At 38.0% G+C, this 25,221-nt stretch overlaps 2 protein-coding genes across 3 annotated transcripts in view; one reads left to right on the top strand and one right to left on the bottom strand.

Moving 5' to 3' along the window:
• The window catches only part of LOC111156910 (CWC27 spliceosome associated protein homolog), a 200,224-nt gene extending 183,759 nt beyond the window's left edge, over positions 1-16,465 (bottom strand). The window contains exons 1-5 of one of the 2 annotated variants that reach the window (XM_022518040.1): positions 16,445-16,465; positions 15,456-15,523; positions 6,622-6,718; positions 2,738-2,850; positions 143-286 (exon numbers count right to left, since the gene is read on the bottom strand). In XM_022518040.1, the coding sequence (XP_022373748.1) occupies positions 143-286; positions 2,738-2,850; positions 6,622-6,718; positions 15,456-15,497 (396 nt within the window). In that variant the 5' untranslated portion in view covers positions 15,498-15,523; positions 16,445-16,465. Of the gene's footprint in view, positions 1-142; positions 287-2,737; positions 2,851-6,621; positions 6,719-15,455; positions 15,704-16,444 lie in introns of those variants that run through there. The other variant, XM_022518039.1, reaches the window with a different exon arrangement.
• Positions 15,970-25,221, top strand: part of LOC111156911 (SREK1 interacting protein 1) — a 46,979-nt gene continuing 37,727 nt past the window's right edge. The window contains exons 1-2 of the mRNA XM_022518041.1: positions 15,970-16,126; positions 24,929-24,976. Coding sequence (XP_022373749.1) covers positions 16,114-16,126; positions 24,929-24,976 — 61 coding nt within the window. The 5' untranslated portion in view covers positions 15,970-16,113. The remainder of the gene's footprint in view (positions 16,127-24,928; positions 24,977-25,221) is intronic.

The following is a 25,221-nucleotide window of genomic DNA, read 5'->3' as shown; positions in this document are numbered from 1 at the left end:
GGTCCCTGATAGTTCATTGTAAAAGGAATATATTCCATCATTTTTAGAAATAATAAATATCCCAGGGAATATTTTTATGAGGGCAGCTCCTAGATAAGTTGGTCATATTTATCAAAGAAGCTGAAGATAACTGGACACAAACCTTTCCAAAAATGGTATGTTTATTGTTGAGTTCATCTGCTCGACCCAGTGTAAAGAAAAACTGGCTGCCATTATCGTGAGGACCAGCATTTGCCATGGCAACCAGTCCTCTCCGATTAAAACGTAACCGGGAATGGAATTCATCCTGAAGCATTAAAAAAAAAAAAAAAAAAAAAAAAAAAAGTTTAGTGAATGACCTCAGTTAAAAGGTTCTTCCTACTCTGTTAACCAGGTTCTGTATAACTTCCAATCAAAAATGCTAAAGTTTTATTTGACTGATTTTCAAGTATAATCAAATCCAATACTTCCTATTCCTTCACTAACGTTAAACTTGACTTCACTAGCCTATAAGCATCTTCTAAATATCCTCAACCACAAATGTATCCTATTTTATGGGAAAGCTGCCTATTTACACAGAAGAAGGGCACTCAAAGGGGAAGGTATTTCTAAGTCATTCCTCTATTCCCAACCCTTAAAGTTATCTAACTTTTTAGAACCTTCTCTTTTTCTTTTCCAAAAACACTACCTTGGAGTCATTGTAGGGTCTTCAACTATTGCCCCTCCCCACTCCATTCTAAAGGTCTTGAAAAAATGGCTTTCTTCTTGTTTTTTAATTCAAGGAATCTACTTAATTGTGTTATGTGCTTTACTCTTTTTTAAACGTCTTTGTTGAGTCTTTTCTGAACTGGCACTGCTCCCATTTGCCAGTTTTCCAAAGAACCAGAGCAAGCCTCTCTAAAGTGGATTTCTTGCTATGGTAGGGCTACATAACATACATTATTAGTCTCTCAGTTAACAGAATTTCTATCCAGACCTGATACTAGACTCATTTATAATACAGGCGTATGATGTAATCAGTGCTTTTCAGAAAGAAAGTTATTTTTCCTTAATAAGTAATTGTCAAAGATTTGAGCACAAACTTGGGATGCCTGGGTGGTTCAGCCGGTTAAGCATCTGCCTTCGGCTCAGGTCATTATCCCAGAGTCCTGGGATCGAGTCCCACATCAGGCAACTAGCTCAGCAGTGAGCCTGATTCTCCCTCTACCTCTACCTGCCACTCTCCCTGCTCGTGCTCTCTCTCTGTGACAAATAAATAAATAAAATATTAAAAAACAAAACAAAAAAAAGTCATAACTCTTTCTACTGTATCAAAAGTGGCCTAATGGAAAAACTTAAGATAATGGTATTCCATAATAAGCAAAAATCTCAATTTAGAAAAGAATTATGAGAAAGTGCTATACTGTTACACTGAACAATAGAATAAAGGAATGCTTTCTACTAGATGGAAGCTCTAAAATCATGAGACAAGTCAATTTGGTAAAATGCAAAGTAGTTTTTTAGTTACATTTGAGACTTTTTTATTATAGTCATTCCTCATTTTCTAAGGCCATTATCATCTGGAAATTAAAGCAAACAGTTCAAGTATTTTTCTTAAGAATCACATAGTGACCCAGTAAAAAATTAAAAGAAACTCCAGACCCTCTATCTCATTCGTATAAACATGATGTCTTTAAAAATACTCATATTTTAAGAGCTACCGATGTTTACTCATACAAAGAACATGACATTGGTACCATCAGATTAATAAATAACCTAAATTGTAGTTTTTATTTGAACCCACTGTTATTAACTACAATGCTCTTTTTTTTTCTTTTTAGATCTGTGTAGGCAGTTAATAAATCACTGACCTATTCTTAATCAATACACTTTTTTCCTAATATTTTTTATGTTAATTCTTTCTTCTGTCCCCTTGTGATTTCCTGTTATGACATGTGTTTTAGGCTACAAACATCTGTTGTGCATAATTAAGAATGAGTTCTGCTTTGGACCTAATTGCGTCTCCCCAATTCATACAGTGAGGCTCTAACCCTCCGTGTGACTGTATGGGAGACAGGGCCTGCAAGGAGATAATGCTAAGTTAAGTGATGTTATAAGTGTAAAGCCCTAATCCAGGACTGCTAGTGCCCTTATAAAAAGAGGAAGAGACTCCAAAGTTCACTCTCTCTACCATGTGAAAACATAGCGAGGAGGTGGCCATCTGCAAGCCAGGAAGAGACCCTTCGCTAGAAACTGAATGCTAATAAGTTGACCCATACTTCCTAGCCTCCAGAACTGTAAGAAATAAATTGCTGTTGTTTAAGCAAACAACATGGGTTGTTTCAGCCAACCCATCAGTGGTATTTTATTATAATGGTCCAAACTGATTAATATAAATTCCATATAGTGTTAAATATTTTAAAATAGGATGGCATATGAAATGTTCTAAAAATCTTTTACATTTACAGAGTTTCAGAGATCAGATATTGTCAGATATCAAGAATTACATAATATAGGTTTTTTTCCTGCCTCACATTTTCCTCATGACCACAAGCAGGTATACCTGAATTCAACCTAGTGTAAAAGCTAGCAATAAGACAACTCAGAATGCTCGATAGGGGAAGTGCTGCTCTTATACCTGTATAATCCTAAACACGTGACAGGTACCAGATTTTGTGCACTAATGTGAAATGCATTTTTTTCATGTGGGGCACAGTCATTTTCAATTAAGCAATCCAAACTGATTTGCAAATAAATAACAATAAAAATTCAGTTTCACCTTGAATGGGGCTCCATAGATAGACTCTCCACCAGTCCCTGTGCCAGTAGGATCTCCCCCTTGGACTATAAAACCAGGTACAACTCTATGAAAAATGGTGTTGTCATAATATGCTGAAAGAAATTTAAAATAATTTAGCAAAGTCTAAAACGAAGTGTATAGCTTTGAGAGTTAATATTAGAGTCACAAGATTTTTTTCTCACACTATTAAATAGGCTCATAAATCAAACCCCTTCTTTCCTACTTACCATAAAATGTCTACTCAAAATAGTACAATTTCTACAAAAAAGCATGGTGGTTGTTGTATTGTAATTATTTCCAAGATTCTCTCCAACTCCAGATTACAGTTTATGTATAAATATATTTGGAAGCTATAAAAATACAAGAGGGATCATATATGATCTCTTAATAGTACTTATTATTTGGAACCTGAAGTCATTAAGGAGACTTCACCAAGAAAAAGAAGTGGTATGTGGCAGAAGCATGACATCTCTGTGAGGTAAATCCTGAGCCAAGAAGTTGGTGAGGGCAGAAGGGCAATATTTAGGGTTTGACAGAATCAGAGTTTAAAGTGGAAAACATATGAAGAATATATATGTAGCCCTGAAGGAAGTACTGAATAAACAAAACCTATTATTATTGTTGTAAAAGCAAACAAAAAACAAGTAGCAGCATAATAGATGGGAGATGGAGTTAATTCCCGAGTGTAGTCCTAGTTCAGTCATGTGTTTAGGATTGGAAAGCAGAAAGAGGGAGAATAGTTCTCTGAAAGCTTCACTGAGCTGCAGAACTGCCTGACACCAGATTTCTTGTCATTCATACAGGATTATAAACGTCTTTATTATGTAAATAATATTGAGTTGAGTCTTCTGTTATTTGCACCTAAACACAAGGTAACTCATTCAATGACAAATACAATCAAGTGTCTACTTTATGAGTCAAAGCAAGACTATGGTTTATCATAATTCATAAAGTACTATATAATACAGTGGCTTGTAGGCACCCTCATCATTATTTACATTTGCAAGATCTATCTGGACGTAGAATCCACACTTTAAAGCAATATTGGCAAGAGAGACTCAGTGCAAAGAAGTGCTCCTTGGTTACAAATAGAAACTGTAAAAATTGAATCTAAAAGTATCTCTCCTGTATTAAGTAACCATTTACTCAGAGTAGGTTAAAACTAGGCAGCATTCAGGAGTTCTGACTCTTGCATCTTGTTGACTGGGTAGCCTTAAACATAATTTTTTCCCACCATTTTTAAAAAATGGAGATATAATTGACATTTAACATTATAGTAGTTTCAGGTATACAACATAATGATTCAGTATTTATATATATTGTGCAGTGTTCACCACAGTAAGCCTAGTTAACAGCCAGCACCTCACAAAGTTACAAATTCCTTTTTCTTACGATGAGCACTTTTAAGATCTACTTTCTTACCAACTTCCATATATGCAATACAATATTATTAACTATCATCTACCATGATATACATATAATTTTCTCATTATTAACTGACTGAGCCACCCAGATACGCCCAAAATTTTTAATTATAAAATAAATAATTACTGGGGATCCAGTGTATAGCACGGAGGTTATAGTTAACAGTACTGTGTTGTATACTTGAAATTTGCGAAGAGAATAGATCTCAAGTGTTCTCACCACACACACACATTCACAAGGTAACTATGTGAAGTGATGGATATATTACTTAACTTGATAGTAATAATCATTTCACAATGTGTATGTGTCTTAAATCATCACACTGTACACTTTAAAAAGATTATGTTGTACATCCTAAATATATACAATTTTTATTTGTCTATAATACCTCAGTAAAGCTAAAAAAAAAAAAAACGACTAAAAACTTGCCTTTAACTGCCGTATCTATATCATGTTCCACCCTCCTGGTTTTTACTCATTTACTTTTTAATTCTGGAAATCATCCCTTGTTGAAGTAAATACTGATATGAATGTTCTAAGACCTAGAAATTTCATGACTTGTTTAAATCATAGAATTAGTTAATTAAAATGGGGTTCTCGATTTTAAAACCTTGACTTTATTTGGGAGTATTTTCATTTAAATTAATCTTCTCAGGTTTCTTCTTAGCCTCTGCAGTAATAATTCTATCTTTCACCTGTTCAACTTAAGAGAATTGCTCTGAGTTATTTTTCTTATGATTTTCCTATTCTTTTCTCTTTCTCCTTGTGTTCTTATAAATAGGGGAATAATTTTTTTGTTGTTTCAATTAAGTTCCACCATGACCTAACTTAACTTTATTTTTTCTTCACTATCATATTATATCCAGATGTTTTCTGTTTCTCCCATTCACCTGGTCATGGATTATTAATTACCATTCATTCTTTCTAATGTTTTTGTACTTTCACTCTTCCCCTATAAAATCTGAGCTTTTGAGTCTTCAAAACTTCTTTCCAGAAGCAAGTCTGACTTCTCTATGTCTACTGTGTTTCTTGGTTCTGTTGATAGTTATTTGAGGCTTCTCTGACTGTACTACCTGTCTGACTCAATTTCCTTCCTGCCTGCCATAGCAATTATTAATAATGGCCTTTGCAGATGTCTTTCCCTCTATTTTGGGGGGGCAGGTTTTTGGGGAAGTCTATTTATTTTTATATCTTAAATCCTCCCCTGGTAATTATCTATTTGTATAATTATTATCTATTTGGAGAGCTCTTTCTGTATCCTCCTACTGGTTATACTAAGTTCTCTTTCACACCTTGCTTTTGACTCAAAATGTTGTTTTCTGATACCTGATTAACCCTGTTTCTCTTTACCAATCAGATATAACTTAGAAAGATAATGATTTGCCACCACTGTAGATATCTGAAACCATATGCAATGTATTCCAAAAGCCAGTAAGTTACAAAAATGTTTAGAATGTTTAGTTCTACAGGAGAATATTCTGAAGGAGAAAACACTCAAGTGGATGTATAATTCTGTAAAGTTTATTGAAAGAAAAATAGTCACTTTGTGACTCGGTCTAAAATCATACTGGAAACATTGATAATGACATCACTGAATGTTGAATGGAAGGCTTCATTGAGAAGATGGAACCGTGGGCAGATAGTAAAAAGTGGGTAGACTTAAACAGTAAAGAAGGAAAGAAAAAGTATTCTGAAAGGAGACTGAGGATATGAAGCAAGGTATGAGGGTATGTGTGAAAGTGGAAGTGGGAAGGAAGTGCTCAGGAAATAAAAGTAATAGTCAGCTGAAGCCATATGGTTATTTATTGCAATGAAAAACAAGGCTGGAAGGCTAGAAAACCAAGCCGTCTGAGGATTTGGCTGCTAGATGAATAAAAAAAGAGGGTAAACAGATTAAAGATTACAGAGAGAAAGACCCAGGTAAAAGCCAATCACAATCAGCAGGTGAAAGTCAGGGCAATCTGGTTTAGTTATAGCTGACAGAGGAAGTGTAAAGTCCACTACTAAATTGGGAGTAAAGTCCACTTCGATATGTAAATTAGAGTAAAGAAGAGAGAAAATGGCTGGAATTCTAAATTTGACAGTTATTTGGATAGAAGTAACAACTGAAGAGTAAACCCAAGGCAATCTCAGGGAGTACCTTTATTTGGAGGATGAAAGAAAGAAGTGGGGAATAGACAAAGATAAAAAATGATCAAAGTTTTATTGGAGAGATAAATTTCTCTACTGAAGATACACAGATTTATTTGAAAGACAGTCTTTATCTCCTCCCTCTATTTCCTGACACAGTAGCTCAACACCATATCACTCATATCAACTCCTATCATTCATCACCACCATTTAACAGCAGGCCTCAATGTTGTGGAAAGATACACTTCAGTTTATTTTTAAATTAATAAAAAATTTCCTACAGAATAAAACTCAAGAGTTATGATTACCTTCCAAACAAAGCTGAATGAAATTTCTGCAAGCTTTAGGAGCTTCTTTTGACCACAACTCTATGTCAATATCTCCAGCTGTAGTTTTCAATAAAACCTGTAGAAAGAATATGACATCATTACATTAAATTATCATTTTAGCTTGATAATTAGTTGAAATGCTGCTCAATTTAAGGCATTCATTAATGAGTTTTCAATTTTAAAGTTAAAAACTTTGCTGGGCTTTTCTTGCTATACTAAAAATAAAAATACACTCAAAAAGTACAACAGGGAAAAGACAGTGTCTTCAACAAATGGTATTGGAAAAACTGGACAGCTATATGCAAAAAAATGAAACTGGACCACTTTTCTTATACCATACATAAAAATACACTTAAGATGGAATAGAAACTTAAATATGAGACCTGAAACCATAAAACTCCCAGAAAAAAAACCAGATAGCAATGTGACACTTGCCTTAGCAATGTTTTTGTAGACTTGTCTCTTCAGTTAATAACCAAAATACATAAAGAACTTATACAACCCAACACCCAAAAAAAAAAAAAAATTTTTTTTTTTCAATTAAAAATGGGTAGAAGAGGGACGCCTGGGTGGCTCAGTTGGTTAAGCAGCTGCCTTCGGCTCAGGTCATGATCCCAGCGTCCTGGGATCGAGTCCCACATCGGGCTCCTTGCTCGTCAGGGAGCCTGCTTCTCCCTCTGCCTCTGCCTGCCATTCTGTCTGCCTGTGCTCGCTCTCTCTCCCTCTCTCTCTCTGACAAATAAATAAATAAATAAATCTTAAAAAAAAAAAAATGGGTAGAGGAAAGAAAAAAAAAATGGGTAGAAGACCTGAATAGACATTGTTCCAAAGAAGACATACAGATGGCTAACAGACATAGGAAATCATGCTCAAATCAGCTAGCAATGCAAATACTCAAGGGAATGCAAGTCAAAACCACAATGAGATGTTACCTTACCCCTGTGAGAATGGCCAGAATCAAAAAGACAAGAAGAAATAAGTGTTGGCAAGGATGTAGAGAAAAAGGAACACTCATGCACTGTTGGTAGCAATGTAAACTGGTGTGGCCACTGTGGAAAGCAGTGCAGAGATTACTTAAAAAATTGAAAACAGGGGCGCCTGGGTGGCTCAGTGGGTTAAAGCCTCTGCCTTCGGCTCAGGTCATGATCCCAGGGTCCTGGAATCGAGCCCCACATCGGGCTCTCTGCTCCGCAGGGAGCCTGCTTCCCTTCCTCTCTCTGCCTGCCTCTCTGCCTACTTGTGATCTCTGTCAAGTAAATAAATAAAATCTTTTAAAAATAAATAAATAAATAAATAAATAAAATTGAAAACAGAATTACCATATGATCCAGTGATTCCACTACTGGGTATTTACCCTAAGAAAATAAAAACACTAATTTGAAAAGGTATTTGTACCCCTATGTTTACAGCAGCAGTATTTATAATAGCCAAGACATGGAAGCAACCCAAGTGTGCATCCATAGATGAATGGATAAATAAGTGGCATGGATGTCTGTGTGTGTGTGTGTGTGTGTGTATGTATATACATAAATATATATATTATATATATAAATCTGGTAGTAGAATATTAGTCATAAAAAAGAATGCAATACGGCTATTTGCAGCAGTATGGATAAAGACGGTATAATACTGCTAAGTCTGACACAATAATACAAATACCATATGTTCTCACACATATGTGGAATTTAAGAAACAAAACAAACAAAAACGTCAAAAAAAGCCCTCAAACCCTTAAATACTGAGAACAAAATGGTGGTTGTCAGAGTGGAAATAGGGGATGGTGAGACAGATAAAGGAGATTAGAGAGTACGTTTATTTTGATGAGCAGTGAATATTGTATAGAATTGTTGAATAATTCTACTGTTGAATCATTCCACCTCAAAATAATATAACACTGTATGTCAATTATACTTGAATAAAAAAATTCAATACAAGTCATTATAAATTTATATCATTCAAATACCATTTTCAGAAATAATGTAGGACTTAAGAAAAAAATAGCATATACCTTTTTAATCAGAAAAACTTACTCATTTAAAAAGCAATCATTTAAACTTGCTTTAATTAAGAAAGTTTGCAGCCTTTCTTCCAATAATATTGGCATAGCAAATTAAGAAATTAAAGAACAGGGGTGCCTGGGTGGGTCAGTGGGTTAAAGCCTCTGCCTTCAGCGCAGGTCATGATCCCAAGGTCCTGGGATGGAGCCCCACATTCAGGATGCCTGCTCAGCAGGGAGCCTGCTTCCTTCTCTCTCTCCTGCCTCTCTGCCTACTTGTGATCTCTGTCTGTCAAATAAATAAACAAAATCTCAAAAAAAAAAAAAGAAAGAAAGAAATTAAAGAACAATGAACCCATGAAACTGTGACACCATAAGACAATTTTACAATTATGTTTTTACATGTAAACATTCTACTTTCTCATTCAAAATCACGCCATTCCTGGAGTACCTGGATGGTTCAGTCTGTTAAGCATCTGACTCTTGATTTTTGGCTCAGGTCAAGACATCAAGGTCATCAGATTGAGCCTCATGCCAGGCTCCGTGGGGAGTCTACTTGAGATTCTCCCTCCCTCTGCCCACCCCCCTTCTCTCTCTCTCTCTCTCTCAAAAAAAAAAAAAAAAAAAAAAAAAAAATTCCTAATTTACAATGAAACATTCTTTTTAAAATTTTTTTTAGAAAGATTTATTTATTTGACAGAGAGAGAAATCACAAGTAGGCAGAGAGGCAGGCAGAGAGAGAGGGGGAAGCAGGCTCCCTGCTGAGCAGAGAGCCTGATGCTGGTCTTGATCCCAGAATCCTGCAATCATGACATGGGCTGAAGGCAGAGGCTTAACCCACTGAGCACCCAGGCACACCTACAATGAAACATTCTCCATCTAATTCTAGGTTGTATATTACTAAAATGGTATATCTCAAAATCACCATCTATAGTCAATGGAATCCTTTGATAGCCTCTTTTCTACCTGCTCATGAAGATAAGGACTTCTAACTTGGCTTGGCATGAAACAACGCCCAAAAGATCTATTCTGGAGGGGACCTGGGTGGCTCAGTAGGTTAGGTTTCTGCCTTCAGCTTAGGGCATGATCTTAGGGTTCTGGGATTGAGCCCTGGGTCAAGCTCCCTACTCAATAGGGAGTGTGCTTCTCCCTCTATCTCCCCTGGCTGGTGCACATGTGCATGCTCTCTCACTTTCTCTCAAATAAATAAATAAAATCTTAAAGAAAGAAGAAAAGAAGGAAGAAATGAAGGAAGGAAGGAAGAAAGAAAAGAAAAGAAATACTCTATTATGACAAATCAACCCAACTAGATTCTCAGATTCTTGGGAGGTATATTTTTGGGATGCAAAGTGAGTGACTAACTCCCTAGACTGTATCTAGAACACTGGGTAACACCTTCTGATTTTGAATGAAAACTGGTATATACCCCAATCCCAAAAATACAGTGTATCTAAAAAGACATATATTGTATACTTAAAATAAAATGTTACTGCTAAAGGGAACCTACACATGTCTTCTCTCCTTTCGAATTCTAATACAATGATTCCAACTTTTTCAAAGTATGCATCCGTATTAGCAAAGATGAGAAGGGAAGTGGGAAGGAGTTAAGGAATTGGGAGCACACAGTCCTCAAATATGTACTTTTTTTCCTATAGTATTTTAAGAGTCACAGAATATAAACATTTCAAAGGATTACATAAAAACAGTATTTTAGATAACTCTTAATCTTCTTTACTAGTGATATAATTTAACTTTTTAAAAAATAACAGCATTACTGAGATATAATTCACATACCAAACAAGTCACCCTTTTAAAGTGGTTTTTAGTACCATGACCACTACTTAATTCCAGAACATTTCATCACCCTCAAAAGAAACCCCGTCCCCATTAGCAGTCACTCCCTATTTCCTCTTACTCCTATCCCTTGGCAACCACTAATCTACTTTCTGTATCTATGGCTTTGCCTACTGAACATTTCATATAAATGGAATCATACAATATGTGGCGTTTTTTTTTTAAGATTTTATTTATTTATTTGACAGACAGAGATCACAAGTAGGCTGAGAGGCAGGCAGAGAGAGAGAGGAAGGAGTCAGGCTCCTTGCTGAACAAAAAGTCCGATGCAGGGCTCGATCCCAGGACCCTGGGATCATGACCTGAGCTGAAGGCAGAGGCTTTAACCTACTGAGAGAGAGCCTGCCTCTCTCCTTACTTGTGATCTCTGCCTGTCAAATAAATAAATTTTTTTTAAAAATCTTAAAAAAAAAAAAAGAAACCACTGCTCTAAAGAACGAGCTAATATACGTCATCCCTGCCTTTGTAGTGTGTGGAGTCAGGGTGCTCAAAGGACAATAGTGACCCTTCCACTTACAAAGGGTAAAGGAGCTTTGTTACTTTAGACATGATATCTAACATATCTGTGACCCAACTTCCTTATGTAAAAATAGGTATAATATTCTTATAGGTTTGTTGAGGACAAAATGATTTATTCTACATAGACTGCTTTGAACAGTACCTGACAAATAGTAAATGCTCAAAAAATAGTAGCTATTACTATTGTAATTATTATTCTTATATAATTTTCTCTGGCACAGTCAACTTACACCTAGTAAAAAGAATGCTTACACCCAGTAAAAAGCATCTGGCTTTGACTCGGGTCATGATCTCAGGGTCCTGGGATTGAGCCCTGGGCTCCCTGTTCAGCAGGGAATCTGCTTCTCCTTCTCCCCCTTGCACAAAAATAAACTCAAAATGGATGAAGGACAGGAATCCATCAAAATCCTAGAGGACAACACTGGTAACAACCTTTTCGACCTCGGCTGCAGCAACTTTTTGCTAGGCATTTCTGCAGAGGTTAGGGAGACAAAGGCAAAAATGAACTATTGGGACTTCATCAAGATAAAAAGCTTTTGCACAGCAAGGGAACAGTCAATAAAACTAAAAGGCAACCTATGGAATGGGAGAAGGTATTTGTAAATGTCTTATCAGATAAAGGGCTAGCATCCAAAATCTATAAAGAACTTATCAAACTAAACACCCAAAAAACAAAAAAATCCAATCATGAAATGGGCAGAAGACATGAACAGACAGTTACCCAAAGAAGACATACAAATGGCCAACAGACATAGAAAAAAGGTTCAACATCACTTGGCATTAGGGAAATACAAATCAAAACCACAATGAGATACTACCTCACACTGGTCAGAATGGCAAAAATTAACAACACAGGAAACAGCTGATGTTAGTGAGGATGTGGAGAAAAGGGAACTCTCACACCATTGATGGGAATGCAAACTGATATAGCTACTCTGGAAAACAGTATGGAGGTTCCTCAAAAGTTAAAAATTGAGCTATCCTAATGACCCAGCAACTGCAGTACTAGGTATTAATCCAAAGGATACACACATAAGTGATTCAAAATGGCACATGCACCCCAAGGTTAGCAGCGAAGTCCACAATAGCCCAAGTATGGAAAGAGCCCAGATGCCCATTGACAGATGAACAGATTAAAAAGATATGGCATATTTGTACAACGGAATAATACTCAGCCATCAAAAAGAATGAAATCTTGCCACTTGCAATGACATGGCTGGAACTAGAGGGTATTATGCTAAGTGAAATAAGTCAGTTGGAAAAAGACAAACACCATTTGATTTCATTCATATGTGGAATTTAAGAAACAAAACACATGAACATAGGGGAAGGGAAGAAAAATAAAATAAGATGAAAACAGAGAGGGAGGCAAACCATAGAAGATGCTGAGCTCTAGGAAATAAACTGAGGTTGCTGGAGGGGAGGTGAATCAGGGGAAGGGATAAGTGGGTGATGGGCATTAAGGAGGGCCCTTGACATAAGGAGCACTGCGTGTTATATGCAATTGATGAATCACTAAATTCTACTCCTAAAACTAATAATACAGTGTATGTTAACTAAATTGAATTTGTTTAAAAAGGCACATATCTCCTTTCTGCATACATTTGGTTGGCCAGCTCTACTTTGTGAAGTTTCAGTGGCTCCTTTTCCTGCAGCTCCTAAGATAATACTTTATGTTTCTTAATAAATATATATTAATATGCAATTTAAATTATGTGTTCATAGTATGTGGCAATTTCATCTTGAGTGTAAAAGGACATTTCTCAATGGTACTTTCTGTGCCTCATATTCATAGGCCTGAGTAACAGCAAAACACAGTACATTTGTAGACAATTGCTAGGGGTTCTACCACTGATATAACCGTGTCAATTACTTCTCAGTTGATACTATGCTCTTTGAAGGGGGGGAACTTTGTCCCATTTATTATGAGTATCCTTTATTCTTTTAGTACCTAATGTATCATTAGACAGCATAGGCACTAAACATCCACTGAGCAAACTTGTTTTTCTATCTCTTTAAATTCTTTCCAGGCCAGAGGCACCTGGGTGGCTCAGTGGGTTGGGCCTCCGCCTTCAGCTCAGGTTGTGGTCTCAAGGTCCTGGGATTAAGCCCCGAGTGCCCTGCATTGGGTTCTCTGCTAGGCGGGGAGCCTGCTTCCCCCTCTCTCTCTCTCTCTGCCTGCCTGTCTGCCTACCTGTGATCGCTGTCTGTCAATTAAATAAATAAAATCTTTAAATTCTTTCCAGGCCAAAATTCTTGCCACGTGCTCTCTATGATACAGAACTTTGAGGTTCAATGTCTTCAATTGGACTTACACTGGGAAAAAATCCCCAGTTGTTTCTGAAAGAAAACTTTGGCTAGGCTTAATATTCTCCATAAGCCCAATTCTGTTCCATAAGTACAGTGTTTAATTACAGTTGGCATGTACTTATTTGCATGACTATGTGGTGAATGTATATTTTACTTCACTGACTCCATGATAATAGGGACAATGCTGGTTTTTCTTTCCCTGTATCCCTAAATCCTAGCATAGAGGTGTCATGTGCTATATGCTCAATAAACATGTGCTGAATAAAAGATCTCCTGTTCAGTAATGTAGCTCTGTTAAAGCTTTTCCTCTTTATGATGACATCAAATCTTCCTCCAGAGTAAAGCAACTAAATCTTCCCTTGACCAGCAGCAGTATAACCTCAGACTCATTGATGCTTAATACTTTAAGAGAAATATGGTATTAATTCATACATTTATTCGTTCAATCAGTACATATCTGCACTCTTCCTACCATTTGTCAAGCATCATTCTAGAAGCTGATACCTACCATCAGAGTGCTTGCATTCTATGGGGAGAAGGGAAGGAAGAAGACACAATAAACAGTAACTAGTAAGTAGTTAGAAAAAACTTCAGAGGTAAAGGGAGAGAGGCAGGGAATGTTGAGAGGCAGGCAAGACATGAATGGGATTTCCTTCTGCTAAGGAGACATTTGAGCTGGCCAAAGAGTATACCAGAGAAAGGAATATTAAGTGTGAAGGCCCAGTCTAGAAGGATGGGCAATGTATTAATTCTCTACCAGTGTTTATCAACTGTGGGTGATATCAGCCTTAAAAAAACATTTGGAAATCTGAAAAGGGGTATTCTGAGTTTTCACAATAATGTGAGGTAGGGGTAAGGAGTAAGGAGAAGTTCAAACAACAAAGAATTAAAATAATTGCTCAGCTCAAAATACCCAGTGAAATTTTTGCTGGGGATATCAATTAGAGCATTATTGTTTTTGTTTTCAAATTGCCTCCATTATATTACAAAATGTCAACCAACAAAAAATTGCATGAACTATGATACAATCATGCAATAGAATTCCATCTAATGTAAATTTAGTTTATCCTAATACAACTATGTATTCTCAGCCACACTATTTTCTCCATTATGCTGGTTCATTGTCTTTCATATGTGATATAGACTAGTTCTCAGTTTAAGAATTCAGATGATACTTACTCCATTACTGACTCCTCTGCCTCATACTGCAGAAAAAAATCTTCAGATGGAATTGACATACCCTGACCATTTAAATCAATCAGAAAATCATTATCCCATTCTAATGTGGGAACATTTCCCATTCCCTACTTTTCCCGACAGTCATCTCATGTCTTAAGACCAGCTCAAGGGGTGCCTGGGTGGCTCAGTGGGTTAACCCTCTGCCTTCAGCTCAGGTCAGGATCTCAGGGTCCTTGGTCAAGCCCTGCATCAGGCTCTCTGCTTAAGGAGCCTACCCACCCCACCCCACCCCCGCCTGCCTCTCTGCCTCCTTGTGATCTCTTTCTGTCAAATAAATAAATAAAATCTTTAAAAAAAAAAGTTAAGATCAGCTCAAAAGATACCTCATCCACAAAGCTTTTCTCTTCCTTCCCAGTTGCTCACTTTTTAGTACTACCATAGCACTAGACTCCTCTCTCCTTAAGCATGCCTAGACATATCACAAGATTTTTCTTTACCTGCCTGCCTCCAGAGAAAATCATAAACTCTTCCAGGGCAACAACATTACCCAGCCATCTTTGTAGCCCCAGCAACTAGTACAGTGCCTGGTGCGACCAGGCGTTCCATAAGTAACTGTAAGATGAATGGAGAAAGTAATTTCCAAGTTAAGCAAAAAGAGAGGGGGGAAAAAAGTCGAAATTTACAATGTACCTAAGACCCTAGAAACGCCTGCCTCAGTTAGGCTGAAGCAAGAAATAGGACCAGAAGGCTGGTAGATGGAGATATCTGCCTTTGAGGACTTTTTCAAAGTGTTTGCAGAGAGGTGTTAACAGATGGTTTTCTATGCAGTCCTGTTCAGAGGCAGGAGTACGGGACATGACTTCTTGGGATCTTTTCCAATCCTAAGACACCAGAGCTCCCTTAGTCGGTGCGGTATCACTTCGAGGAGCCCAGGTTCCCTAGATGAGGCGCTCACCTTCCCGTTCGTGGGAGGTTCCTGGATGTAGATGTTGCTCATGCTGGTCAGTGCTCAGGACTCGGCTTCTAATTGGGAATAAGAACGGAGGGCCGATCTCTAAAGCTGTCCACCTATCAGTGAACGCTTCCTTCAGTCGGATGGTCGCGGAAAGCTCCAGTTTGTCAATGTCGCCAAGACAGCGAAACCAAGCACTACCTTTACCCCAAACTAGTTCCTCACGGACGCCGCCATGTCGCCCCCGGACCAGAGCACCGCTAATCCTGAAAAGGGGGGTTCCGATGGGCTCCAGGGAAGCAGAAAAAATAATTAAGAACCCACAGATTAACTTAATTTGTGTTACAATTTTTAAATGCAATCTATAAATTTTGGTGTTGTTTGCCTCATTACGCGTATGGGCAGGTCTCACTCACGGCCCCCCCCCCGAAGCTGGCAGCAATGGTTCGGACCATGTGTGTTCTGTAATATACCTCCCCCGGAAACTGAATCAACGCGACTTGGTTCCGCTATCTCCGGAGGCCTTCCTGGACAGTCACCGAGGTACCGCGGCGCCGGTGGGAGGAAGAGGCCGCCCTCGCCATTTGTTGTCTTCGCTGCAGGCGTAAGGCGGGTGTCCTCTCGAAAGCCTACGGCTCCTGCGACCCCTCTTACCAGCGCCATGGCAGTCCCAGGTGAAGACCGACGCCAGGGCCCATAGGTCTAGGCGAGGAAGGGAGCGGGTAGGGTAGGTTGGGTGCGCTGGGCTGGGGAGTAGCGCCCATGGGGATGGAGGCGGGGGCGTTAAAATGAACAGGCTCGTTTGGTCTCCATGAAAAAGTGTACACTCCACAAATGATCTCTGGAGGGAAGAAGGAACGACAGAAACTATCTCCCCCACCCCAGCCGAGCTCCCGCGGCGCCGCCTGGATTACAGGGAAAGTGTGTCGTGGGGGGAGGAGGCCGGGAACTGTAGGCCTAGGGGGCGAGGAGCCCAGAAACACGCACTTCACTTCGGTTTGGCTTGAAAATAAAATTCAGGTGGCAACACTTGACGGACCCGAGCAGCCAGAGGCATTGTTTGTCGTGGAAGTCGGAGGGACGAAACTGACGTCTGGGTTCCTTCTCTCTCTTCCTATTGTACGGAGTTCCTGTGCGGCAGTGGACCGGTCGCTGTCCCCCGCTGGGCCTCTCTTTGTGCGTCTGCGGTTTCTTCCCGCTCTCAGGTTCTGTGTCCAGTGGGTACCGACCTACAAACAGTGAACCCTACGAAATAAGTGCTTCAGAGATTGCCGAGCCACAACTACCAGCTTACTCGGACGTTCTGGTCGGGGAGGGCATCTGCTTAAACCAGGTTTGCTGCGATGTCTCTTGAAGAACCCTGGTTGCAGAAGTTATTTCGAGAATTGTATCTCTCCCCACCCCCCATTCCTCCAGCCCCAAACACACAGCTTGGAGATGCACAATGCTCCTTAGTATAGGATAGACTCAGAAATGTTACGGTTCAGAAGCCCGAACTCCATTTTAACCTACCCTTCCCAGTCTTATTTAAGCATGTTTGTACCGTGGCAGCCTTTTCTGAACCATATTTTACGGATCACTGTTTCAGGAATAATGCTCTTGTCTAACAACTGCAGTTTTGGGAGGAGGGGGAATTATGAAAGAGGAAGGATACACTCATTCATACACAGAACTATCTGTATTGCCACGTGCTAGGTAATTTCCTAGGCAATGGGAATACAGTGGTGAACAAGACAGTTGCAATTCACACAGAACTTAGAATGTAGCAATGGGGAGGAAGGACCAAAAAGACATGTATGGCAGGGAAAATTTGAAGTCTTCAAGAGCGCATAGTAAGGGCACCTCACAGAAGACTAGAGGGGCTAGGAAAATGGACTTCCTAGAGGACGTGGCATTTAGGATGAATCTTGAAGAATTCCAGGAGGGTTGGAGTGGTGAGAGAGGAAGTTGCAGCCAGTGGGACTGGATATATAAAGGAGGAGGAAATGTGTGAGAAGAGGAAGTAAAAGAAGTAAAAGATACTCCCTATAAATGGAACTCAAAATACAATTGGAAGAGAAGTGAGAAATTAACTAGAGAGCTAATAACAGCTAATAGTTACTAATGTATCAGATGTGTAAATAGTGTTTACTATGTGTCAGATGTGTCACACAGTGTGTCAAGCATTGTATTTTATCTCATTTAACGTCTGTAAGTAACGTACTGTAAGATGAGTATGAATACTTCAATTTTATATGAGCATACTGAGGGATAAACAAAGTTACTTGCTAATTAGGGGATAGCTAGCAAGTGACAGGTCATGGGGGCTCTTCTAGTCCCCATGCACTTATTCATCTTGTTGTGTTATAGTATAACTTACAAAGTAGTTCCCACCTCTTAAAGGACCTTGTAAGCTATGACAAATATTTTGGATATTTTCCTAAGGACTAAAGGAAGCCATTTAAGAGTTTTAAGAGATTCATATTTTGGAAAGATCATTCTGGCTGGACAATAGATTGGAAGGGAGCTAGTTTGGAGACAAGGTCACTGATTAGGAGTAATTTCTGGTAAGTTATGATGATGCTTCAGGTGTGGTATCAGGAAAGGAGAGAAACACATGGATTGGAGATACATTTTTGATGGTAGACTCACTAGGAATCAGTGACTGACTCGGTGTAGGTGGGTAAGACAGGAAGTGGGGTATACAAAGGTTTCATTGTTACACAGTTGGGTGGGGCCATTTTCTACTATAGGTAAAACCTGAGAAGGAGCAGGTTTTAGGGGGATGATGAGAATTTCAGTTTAGGGTTTGTGTTGAGGTATAGTCAGACATATGAATGAAGCTATCTAATAGGTAGTAAGAGAGAAAATTTGTGGCTTAGGAAAGAAGCCAGAGTCAAAGACCACAGTTTGAGTCATCCACAGGTATAATAGGAGTTGAGACCATTGTAATGGCTGCCTGTGCTCAGTTGGAGTGTGTAGAGACTGAAGAAAGGGTCTGTGGCTGCAGCCTGGAGCTTATCAACATGTAAGGAGCTAGCAGAGGAAGGCTGGTCTGCGTGGTAGGTTGCCTAGGCGTCGTGAGCCTTCACATCAGCCCTCCATGATTCTTGTATTGCACCACTACAACTAGAGTTGAGTTGCTGTCATTCCTAAATGGTTGGTTTTATTACTTGAGCAAGCGTTTTTGAGCACCTACATGGTCTAGACCCTCTAGGGCACACAATATCACAGCTTGTGTTCTCAAACAGGTCTAGCAATGAAAGCGGGGTGCTTAAGAAAGAAGAAGAAAAGTGACTTTTTTTTTTTTAAAAACATCCTTATTGGAATTTTCTTAAACTTAGACCAGTGTTATAGATATGTTAACCTTCTTCCAATTCAAAATAATGGTCCAAAGTGTAATAATCTTAAATTGTGCCATTAAGCTAGATGGCAAGACATGGATAGACTGTTTAAACCCAGCAAAAATGGAGATAATAATTATGACAGCACTGTAAGAGTACAATGCAAGTACCATTAGGAAATAGAGTTACAGAAAATGTTGAGATAATTTCCTGCGTGATCGATCCAGGTAGTAGACTAAAGAAAAATAGGGCTCCACGAGAAACCTTTTGAAATAATTATTGAGAAGGCCAAGTATTATGTTATGCTCTTTTATTTTTAGGTATAATGCTCATATGGATTCAGCATGGCGTTTCTTGGGTTGTCTTGCTAGTGATTATTATGATAAGACTAAAAGTGACAAGGATGCTTTCCACAAGTGAAAATCAGCCTCTTTTGTTTTATGCTCACCTACTTCAGCTGTTTTTCCACAGCATTATGTGTAAACATACACCATTATGTAGGCAACACAATGAAATGTGTACTTTCTTAGGGAAATCGTAGACTTTTACTTGTTATTTTAAAAATGACATTTAAGGGCACCTGGGTGGCTCAGTTGGTTAAGTATCTGACTTCTGCGCAGGTCATGATGGGTTAGGGTCCTGGGATGGAGCCCCACATAGGGCTCCTTGCTCAGCGGGAAGTCTGCTTCCCTGTTCGTGCTCACTCTCTCCCTCCCTCTCTCTCAAAATAAAGATATAAAGATCTTTTAAAAAATAATAAAAATGAGCTTTAAATACAGATTTCAGTGAAGTTGACTTTCTTTTAGAAACTACTTTGCCCATTCAAGTTGTTAAAATTAGTTCTGAGATTCATGTTAATGATTCACCGTTCCCCATGAAGAGTCTACCTAACACCAGTGTCAGTGAATGTTACCCATGTGGCTGGCACAAAAACTTTCTCTCATTCAGTAAAATCTATATAGCCAAGATAGGGAATTTTCTGTAGCCAAAATAACATTACATCTGGCATATGAAAGTGAGTCAATTTTTAAAACACATCACTGTAACTTCTTTGTAATAGAAGTACTCTAAATTACAATGTATCCAATTGCTTTTCATTCCTAAACTGTACATAATTTCTTTTCTCTAGTCTGTGCTGCACATGGCTGCTGAAGTAATTTTCTTAACTATATATCTGATCCTGTCATTCCTGGGGTGGGGTGGGTGGCGGGTGGTAAGAAGTTAGTTCTTTTTTTTTTTTTTTTTAAAGATTTTATTTATTTATTTGTCAGAGTGAGCACAGGTAGACAGAGTGGCAGGCAGAGGCAGATGGAGAAGCAGGCTCCCGCTGAGCCAGGAGCCCGATGCGGGACTCAATCCCAGGACACCGGGATCATGACCTGAGCCGAAGGCAGCAGCCCAACCAACTGAGCCACCCAGGCGTCCCAAGAAGTTAGTTCTTGGCTCCTATCTGTGAATTTCATATTTCTCTATCTCCCAGATCAAGATTTTAAATATTTCCATCACCATAGGAAGGCGTTGTTTGTCATTTCCCCCTTCCCTTGCCTAAATAACAGTTTTATTTCAATTGTCCTTTTTAATTTTTTTATTTTATTATTATTAGTTTTATTATTTTAGATTTTATTTATTTACTTAGAGAGAGAGCATGAAGGGGAGAGTGTCAGAGGGAGAAGCAGACTCCCTGCTGAGCAGGGACCCTGATTCAGGACTCGATCCTGGGACTCCAGAATCATGACCTGAGCCGAAGGCAGTCACTTAACCAACTGAGCCACCCAGGCACCCCCTTTTCTTTTTTAATTGTCCTTCTTTTGTAACTGTTCTTCCAGTGCCTATCTTCCTCAGATGGGCCAGTGACACTGCAGACACAAGTTTCACAGCTAGCAACTGGAAGCTGCATGCATTACTGATTCCCAAGTGCTAAGTATTAAGTTTCTAACCTCAAATGAACAAGCATTTCTTGAGGACATCTAGCAAGGCTACACCATGCTAACCAGAGAGCTGTATATAGAATCGAATGGCATGTTCTGGAAGCTGGAAAAACAAGCTCTCTCTACTCCTTTAAGTTTCTGGGAGGTAAAAGACAGCCATTTACCTGAGCCCTTCCACTCAAGTTGTTTAACATTAAGAGTTCTAAATCCAGAGTAAGCCCTTGCTGATATTTAATAAGTAAAGAGATAAAGACCTCTGCAGTTTATTCCTAAAACCATCAGTTAATAAAATTTTGTTATAAATCTGTAATGTGCCTTCTCTGAAGAATTTACAAGTGCAGTTAGTTGTTAGAGAATCTTGCACAACAGCAACTCTTATGTTGGGGTTTTTGAGGGAGGTTTTTAGTTTGGTTTTTGAGAAGATAATTCATCCACATGCTGCAGATTTTAAAGGTAGCAAAAGGTGTATAGTGACATATCTCTCACCCTTTCTACCCCTGGAGGCACTTCTTTTTTCCAGGTAACTAATTTATATTCTTAGAGATCTTTTTTGTATATCTCCATCTATATATAAGTAAAATCTACATATAATCTGTATTTTACCTATATCTAATCTTCTTTCATACAAATGGCAACATACCATAAGCATTGTTCTATACCTTGCTTTTTTCCTTTATATCTTAGAGATCATCAGATATCATTGACTAACCATAATTTATTTATGTCTAAATTATTTCCACTCTTCAACTATTATAAATGATGCTCTAGTGAATAACTTTGTATGTAAGTCAATATAAGTATGAATTTGTGCAAGCAAATTGTGAATATTCATTCCCAAACGGAGAAGTGCTAGGTCAAAATAGTATGTACATTATAGTTCTGATAGATTTTGTCAGCTTGCTTTCCATGGGGGTGGTATTGATTTATGCTACTATTCAGTACTGTATGGGAGTGTTTCTGCCCCATACTCTCTTCAACCCTTTCTTTGCTATTATGATAGGGAAAAATGTAATCTCGGTATAGATTTTAATGTACATTTAATTTATTATGAGTAAGGATGAGCATCTCCATGTTTCAAACTTGTTTCTGTGAGCTTTCTGTTTAGCTCTTTTGCTGATTTTTTTTCTTTGTGTTGGTTGTTGGTTTTTTTCATAATGATTTTCTGAGTTTTATACAGTAGGCATAATTGCCCTTTATTGGTGCTGTGAGTTGCAAATATTTGTTCCTACATTTTCATGTGTCTTTTGAGTTTGTTTTAGCTGGTCTCTGCCATTTTTTTATGTAGGCAATTTTATAAGTTTTTATAGAAATGGTTTTTGGATTATAGGTCGTGTTTACAAAGGAACATTTGGAGGGAGACAGGCTCTATTACTTTGAACAGTGTTAGCAAACTTTAAAAGGAATGGAACGAAGAACAGCATGAGAACCTCTGGTGGAGAAATGGCTAACTTCTAATTGAAGTAATAAGGGCCTCTCAATATGGCCTTCCTATTCAGTTTGACATGGATGTTGAGTACAGTTGTGTCAGCAGAGTTCTTGTTCCAAACAACAGAAACTGACTAGTTAATTGAAGAAGAAAATGAAATATCTCAGGTAGCTCACAGAATGTAAGCAAAGACTAGATAGCAAGGCTTGGAAAACAGTTGAAACCAAGGGCACCTATAGCCAAGATGGTGGACAGCCCCAGCCCTGGTTAGGAGTGCTCTCTGTGGCATCACTGCCACTAGAAACTACACCTTGACAGGAGAATGAGTGAAATGTCCCCACTTCATAGAGTCACTTTTCTCTGATTTATTGTATCAGAGGTGTCAGATTGAACGTCCCAGGTAGAAGCATTCATTTGGCCCAGCAGTCATGAAAATTAGGACGAATGAAGCTTGAAATTTTAACTTAACCAAAAGCTGGGGAGGACATAGTTGATATGGAGTTATTTATTTAGAGTTCTTGTTGTGTTGCCCTTTTATGTAAAAGTTACAACTTTGTTAAAGATGACCTACTCTGAAAAAGTTTGATAGTTCGTTCATTCTAAAAGTACGAGATAGAGTTCATCATAAATAACTTAATTTCTCATAAGTGCTGAGATGAGATAATTTCAGATCTGTCCATTACAACATTTTTAGTTTATCATAGGAATGGTAATGGTGTTTTTAGAACAGTTTTGTTCTGTCTCATTCAGCGTCTATGGTTTCTATGGAAACAGACTTAACATTGACCTGGATTCTCTGAGCTTTTTTTCCAATAGGCAATTATTTCGTAATGAAAGAGCCTCAGATTTTATTATTAATCCAGTGTTATGCCACAATTCTGCTACAGTGCGGCATATGCATTCCCACTCTATGCAATACAAACCACAAGGTTTATGAGAAAAAATGAGATTGGGGCACAATAGTCAAAAACTTCATCAGTGATACATAAAAAATGATAGAAACCTAATAACAGTAGCACAGTTTTGCACATGTTAATTGGCTAAAAGGCACATAAATAATACAGTAAATAGGGTACTATACCTTGTAAAAGACCTGAAATTTGCTGTGGAAGCAGACTTCGTAAGAATTGCAATTTGTGAATTGTTCTGAAATAATGGTAGGAAGAGGATGATGTGAAATCAGATCAGCATTATAACAGCTTCTGTGGGTGGGCACTGCTCATAGCACACAAGCTGATCTGAGGTCACTAGAAATATTCTGGGGTAAGTCTTTACATGTGTTTTGTATATTCCTAGGAGCCTCAGAGCAACTGGGTACCACTTTGCATTCATCTAGGTTTTTCATGGACAAAAGTCACATTATGTTCAAGTCGTTTTCTCTTACATCAATTGCATTGAAACAAATTTTATGTTTTTAAAACAAGCATTATAGCACACCTGACTGTATTTTTAGTAAGATTATTCAGTAATGTGTATTTTAAAGTAAATTTGGGATTAGAGAAAAATGACTAATATTTTGACTTCATAGCAGTGAAGAGATAGTTTAAAAGTGATCTTTGTTTTAAAATTAACATTGTTTTATATTTGCATCCCATGTACTTTATTAGTGAATTTGGGCTATATTTCCATGTGAAGGATTTAGGAGTTTGATGCCTTGCATTAAGGTAATGGAATAATTCTTTCCTGACCTTCTGGTTGCCAGAAGCCCTTAATGGAGGTGAAAATTAGTTTCAACTCTATATATTATACAACCATAAAAAGGAATGATCTTCTGATATGTGCTACAGTTTGGATGATCTTGAAAACATTATGCTAAGTAAAAAAAGTCAGACACAAAAGGATAAATATTGTATGATTCCACTTATATGAGATTCTTAGAATAGGTAAATTTATAGAGGCAGAAAGTAGGATAGAGATTACCATGGGCTCAGGGTAGGGGGGAATGGGCAGTTATTGTTTAATAGGTTTAGTTATTGTTTGAGATAATGAAAGATTTTGGAAATAGTGGAGATGGCTGTACAACTTTGTAAATGTTCTCAGTGCTACTGAATTCCACACTTAAAAGTGGTTAAGGGGATAAATTTTATGTATATTTTATTACAAAATCAATTTCAATTTATTTCATCTGTTACTATCTTCCAACATTGCTTGCGTGTAGCACTAATTTTACAGAGACACTGTAAATATTTCTGAACATCGCTTAGACTGGATATGTGACTAGCAGTTTGTTTTCTCTTGTCAGAATCTGATTGCTGAATTCAGATGTTTCTTAGAATAGCTAGCAATTAAAGTATTTTTCTGGATTTCCACCAATTCCTTTTAGAAAATCGGTTTTTCTTCTAAAGGAGAGCAGAAAAACATTTGTTATCTCAAATGTTCATATACATATGTATAATAACTAGTATATATAGTGAATATATGTATACATATACATATATAACTAATTATTTACATTTGAGGGACAAGCTGAAACACTCTGGAATTTCTTCCTTAGTGTTCTAGAATTCCTGGAATGTTTAAGCTCTTGACTCTAACACCGCACTTCTGTTAAAGAAAAATATATTCTGGAATTACTCTTGAAATACTGTCAAATAAAATAACTTGAGTGAATTGGCTTTTCCAGTGATTTCTAACATCCATAACAATTGAATGAATAGGGTTACTAATTTGGGTCAGGAATGATTTTTTTTTAAAGAAAGAAATTCTACAAAAAGAGGTTTCTTAGCTTTTTCATGTGAAAAAATTCTTGCATTTCTTCTTTTTACATGTCTCCTAAAATGTCATCCAACTTTATTTCAGGTTGCAACAAGGACAGTGTCCGAGCTGGCTGTAAAAAATGTGGATATCGTAAGTACATTAAAAAAAATAATATTTCAAAGAGTGAATCATTGCCTCTTTGGGTGGTGTGATTTGGCATCCTGATTTCAGTGTCCTGATTTCAGCATAGTTCTGTAGCCCAATTATTCAGCCCGGGTTTGCAGATGATTCAGAAATTGCTCTGTCAGCCCTAAACAGTTCCTTTCTTCCCTGCTGTAGACTCAGTGACGGGTGGCTATATATGTAGTGACTAGCAAAGATGTCACATTCAAGTG

The sequence above is a fragment of the Enhydra lutris genome, unplaced genomic scaffold (assembly GCF_002288905.1).
Source record: "Enhydra lutris kenyoni isolate GAN:26980312 unplaced genomic scaffold, ASM228890v2 scaffoldscaffold50, whole genome shotgun sequence".
Lineage (NCBI taxonomy): Eukaryota > Metazoa > Chordata > Mammalia > Carnivora > Mustelidae > Enhydra > Enhydra lutris.
Note: the sequence above shows the minus strand (reverse complement) of the source record. Positions and strands in the feature narration are given on the sequence as shown.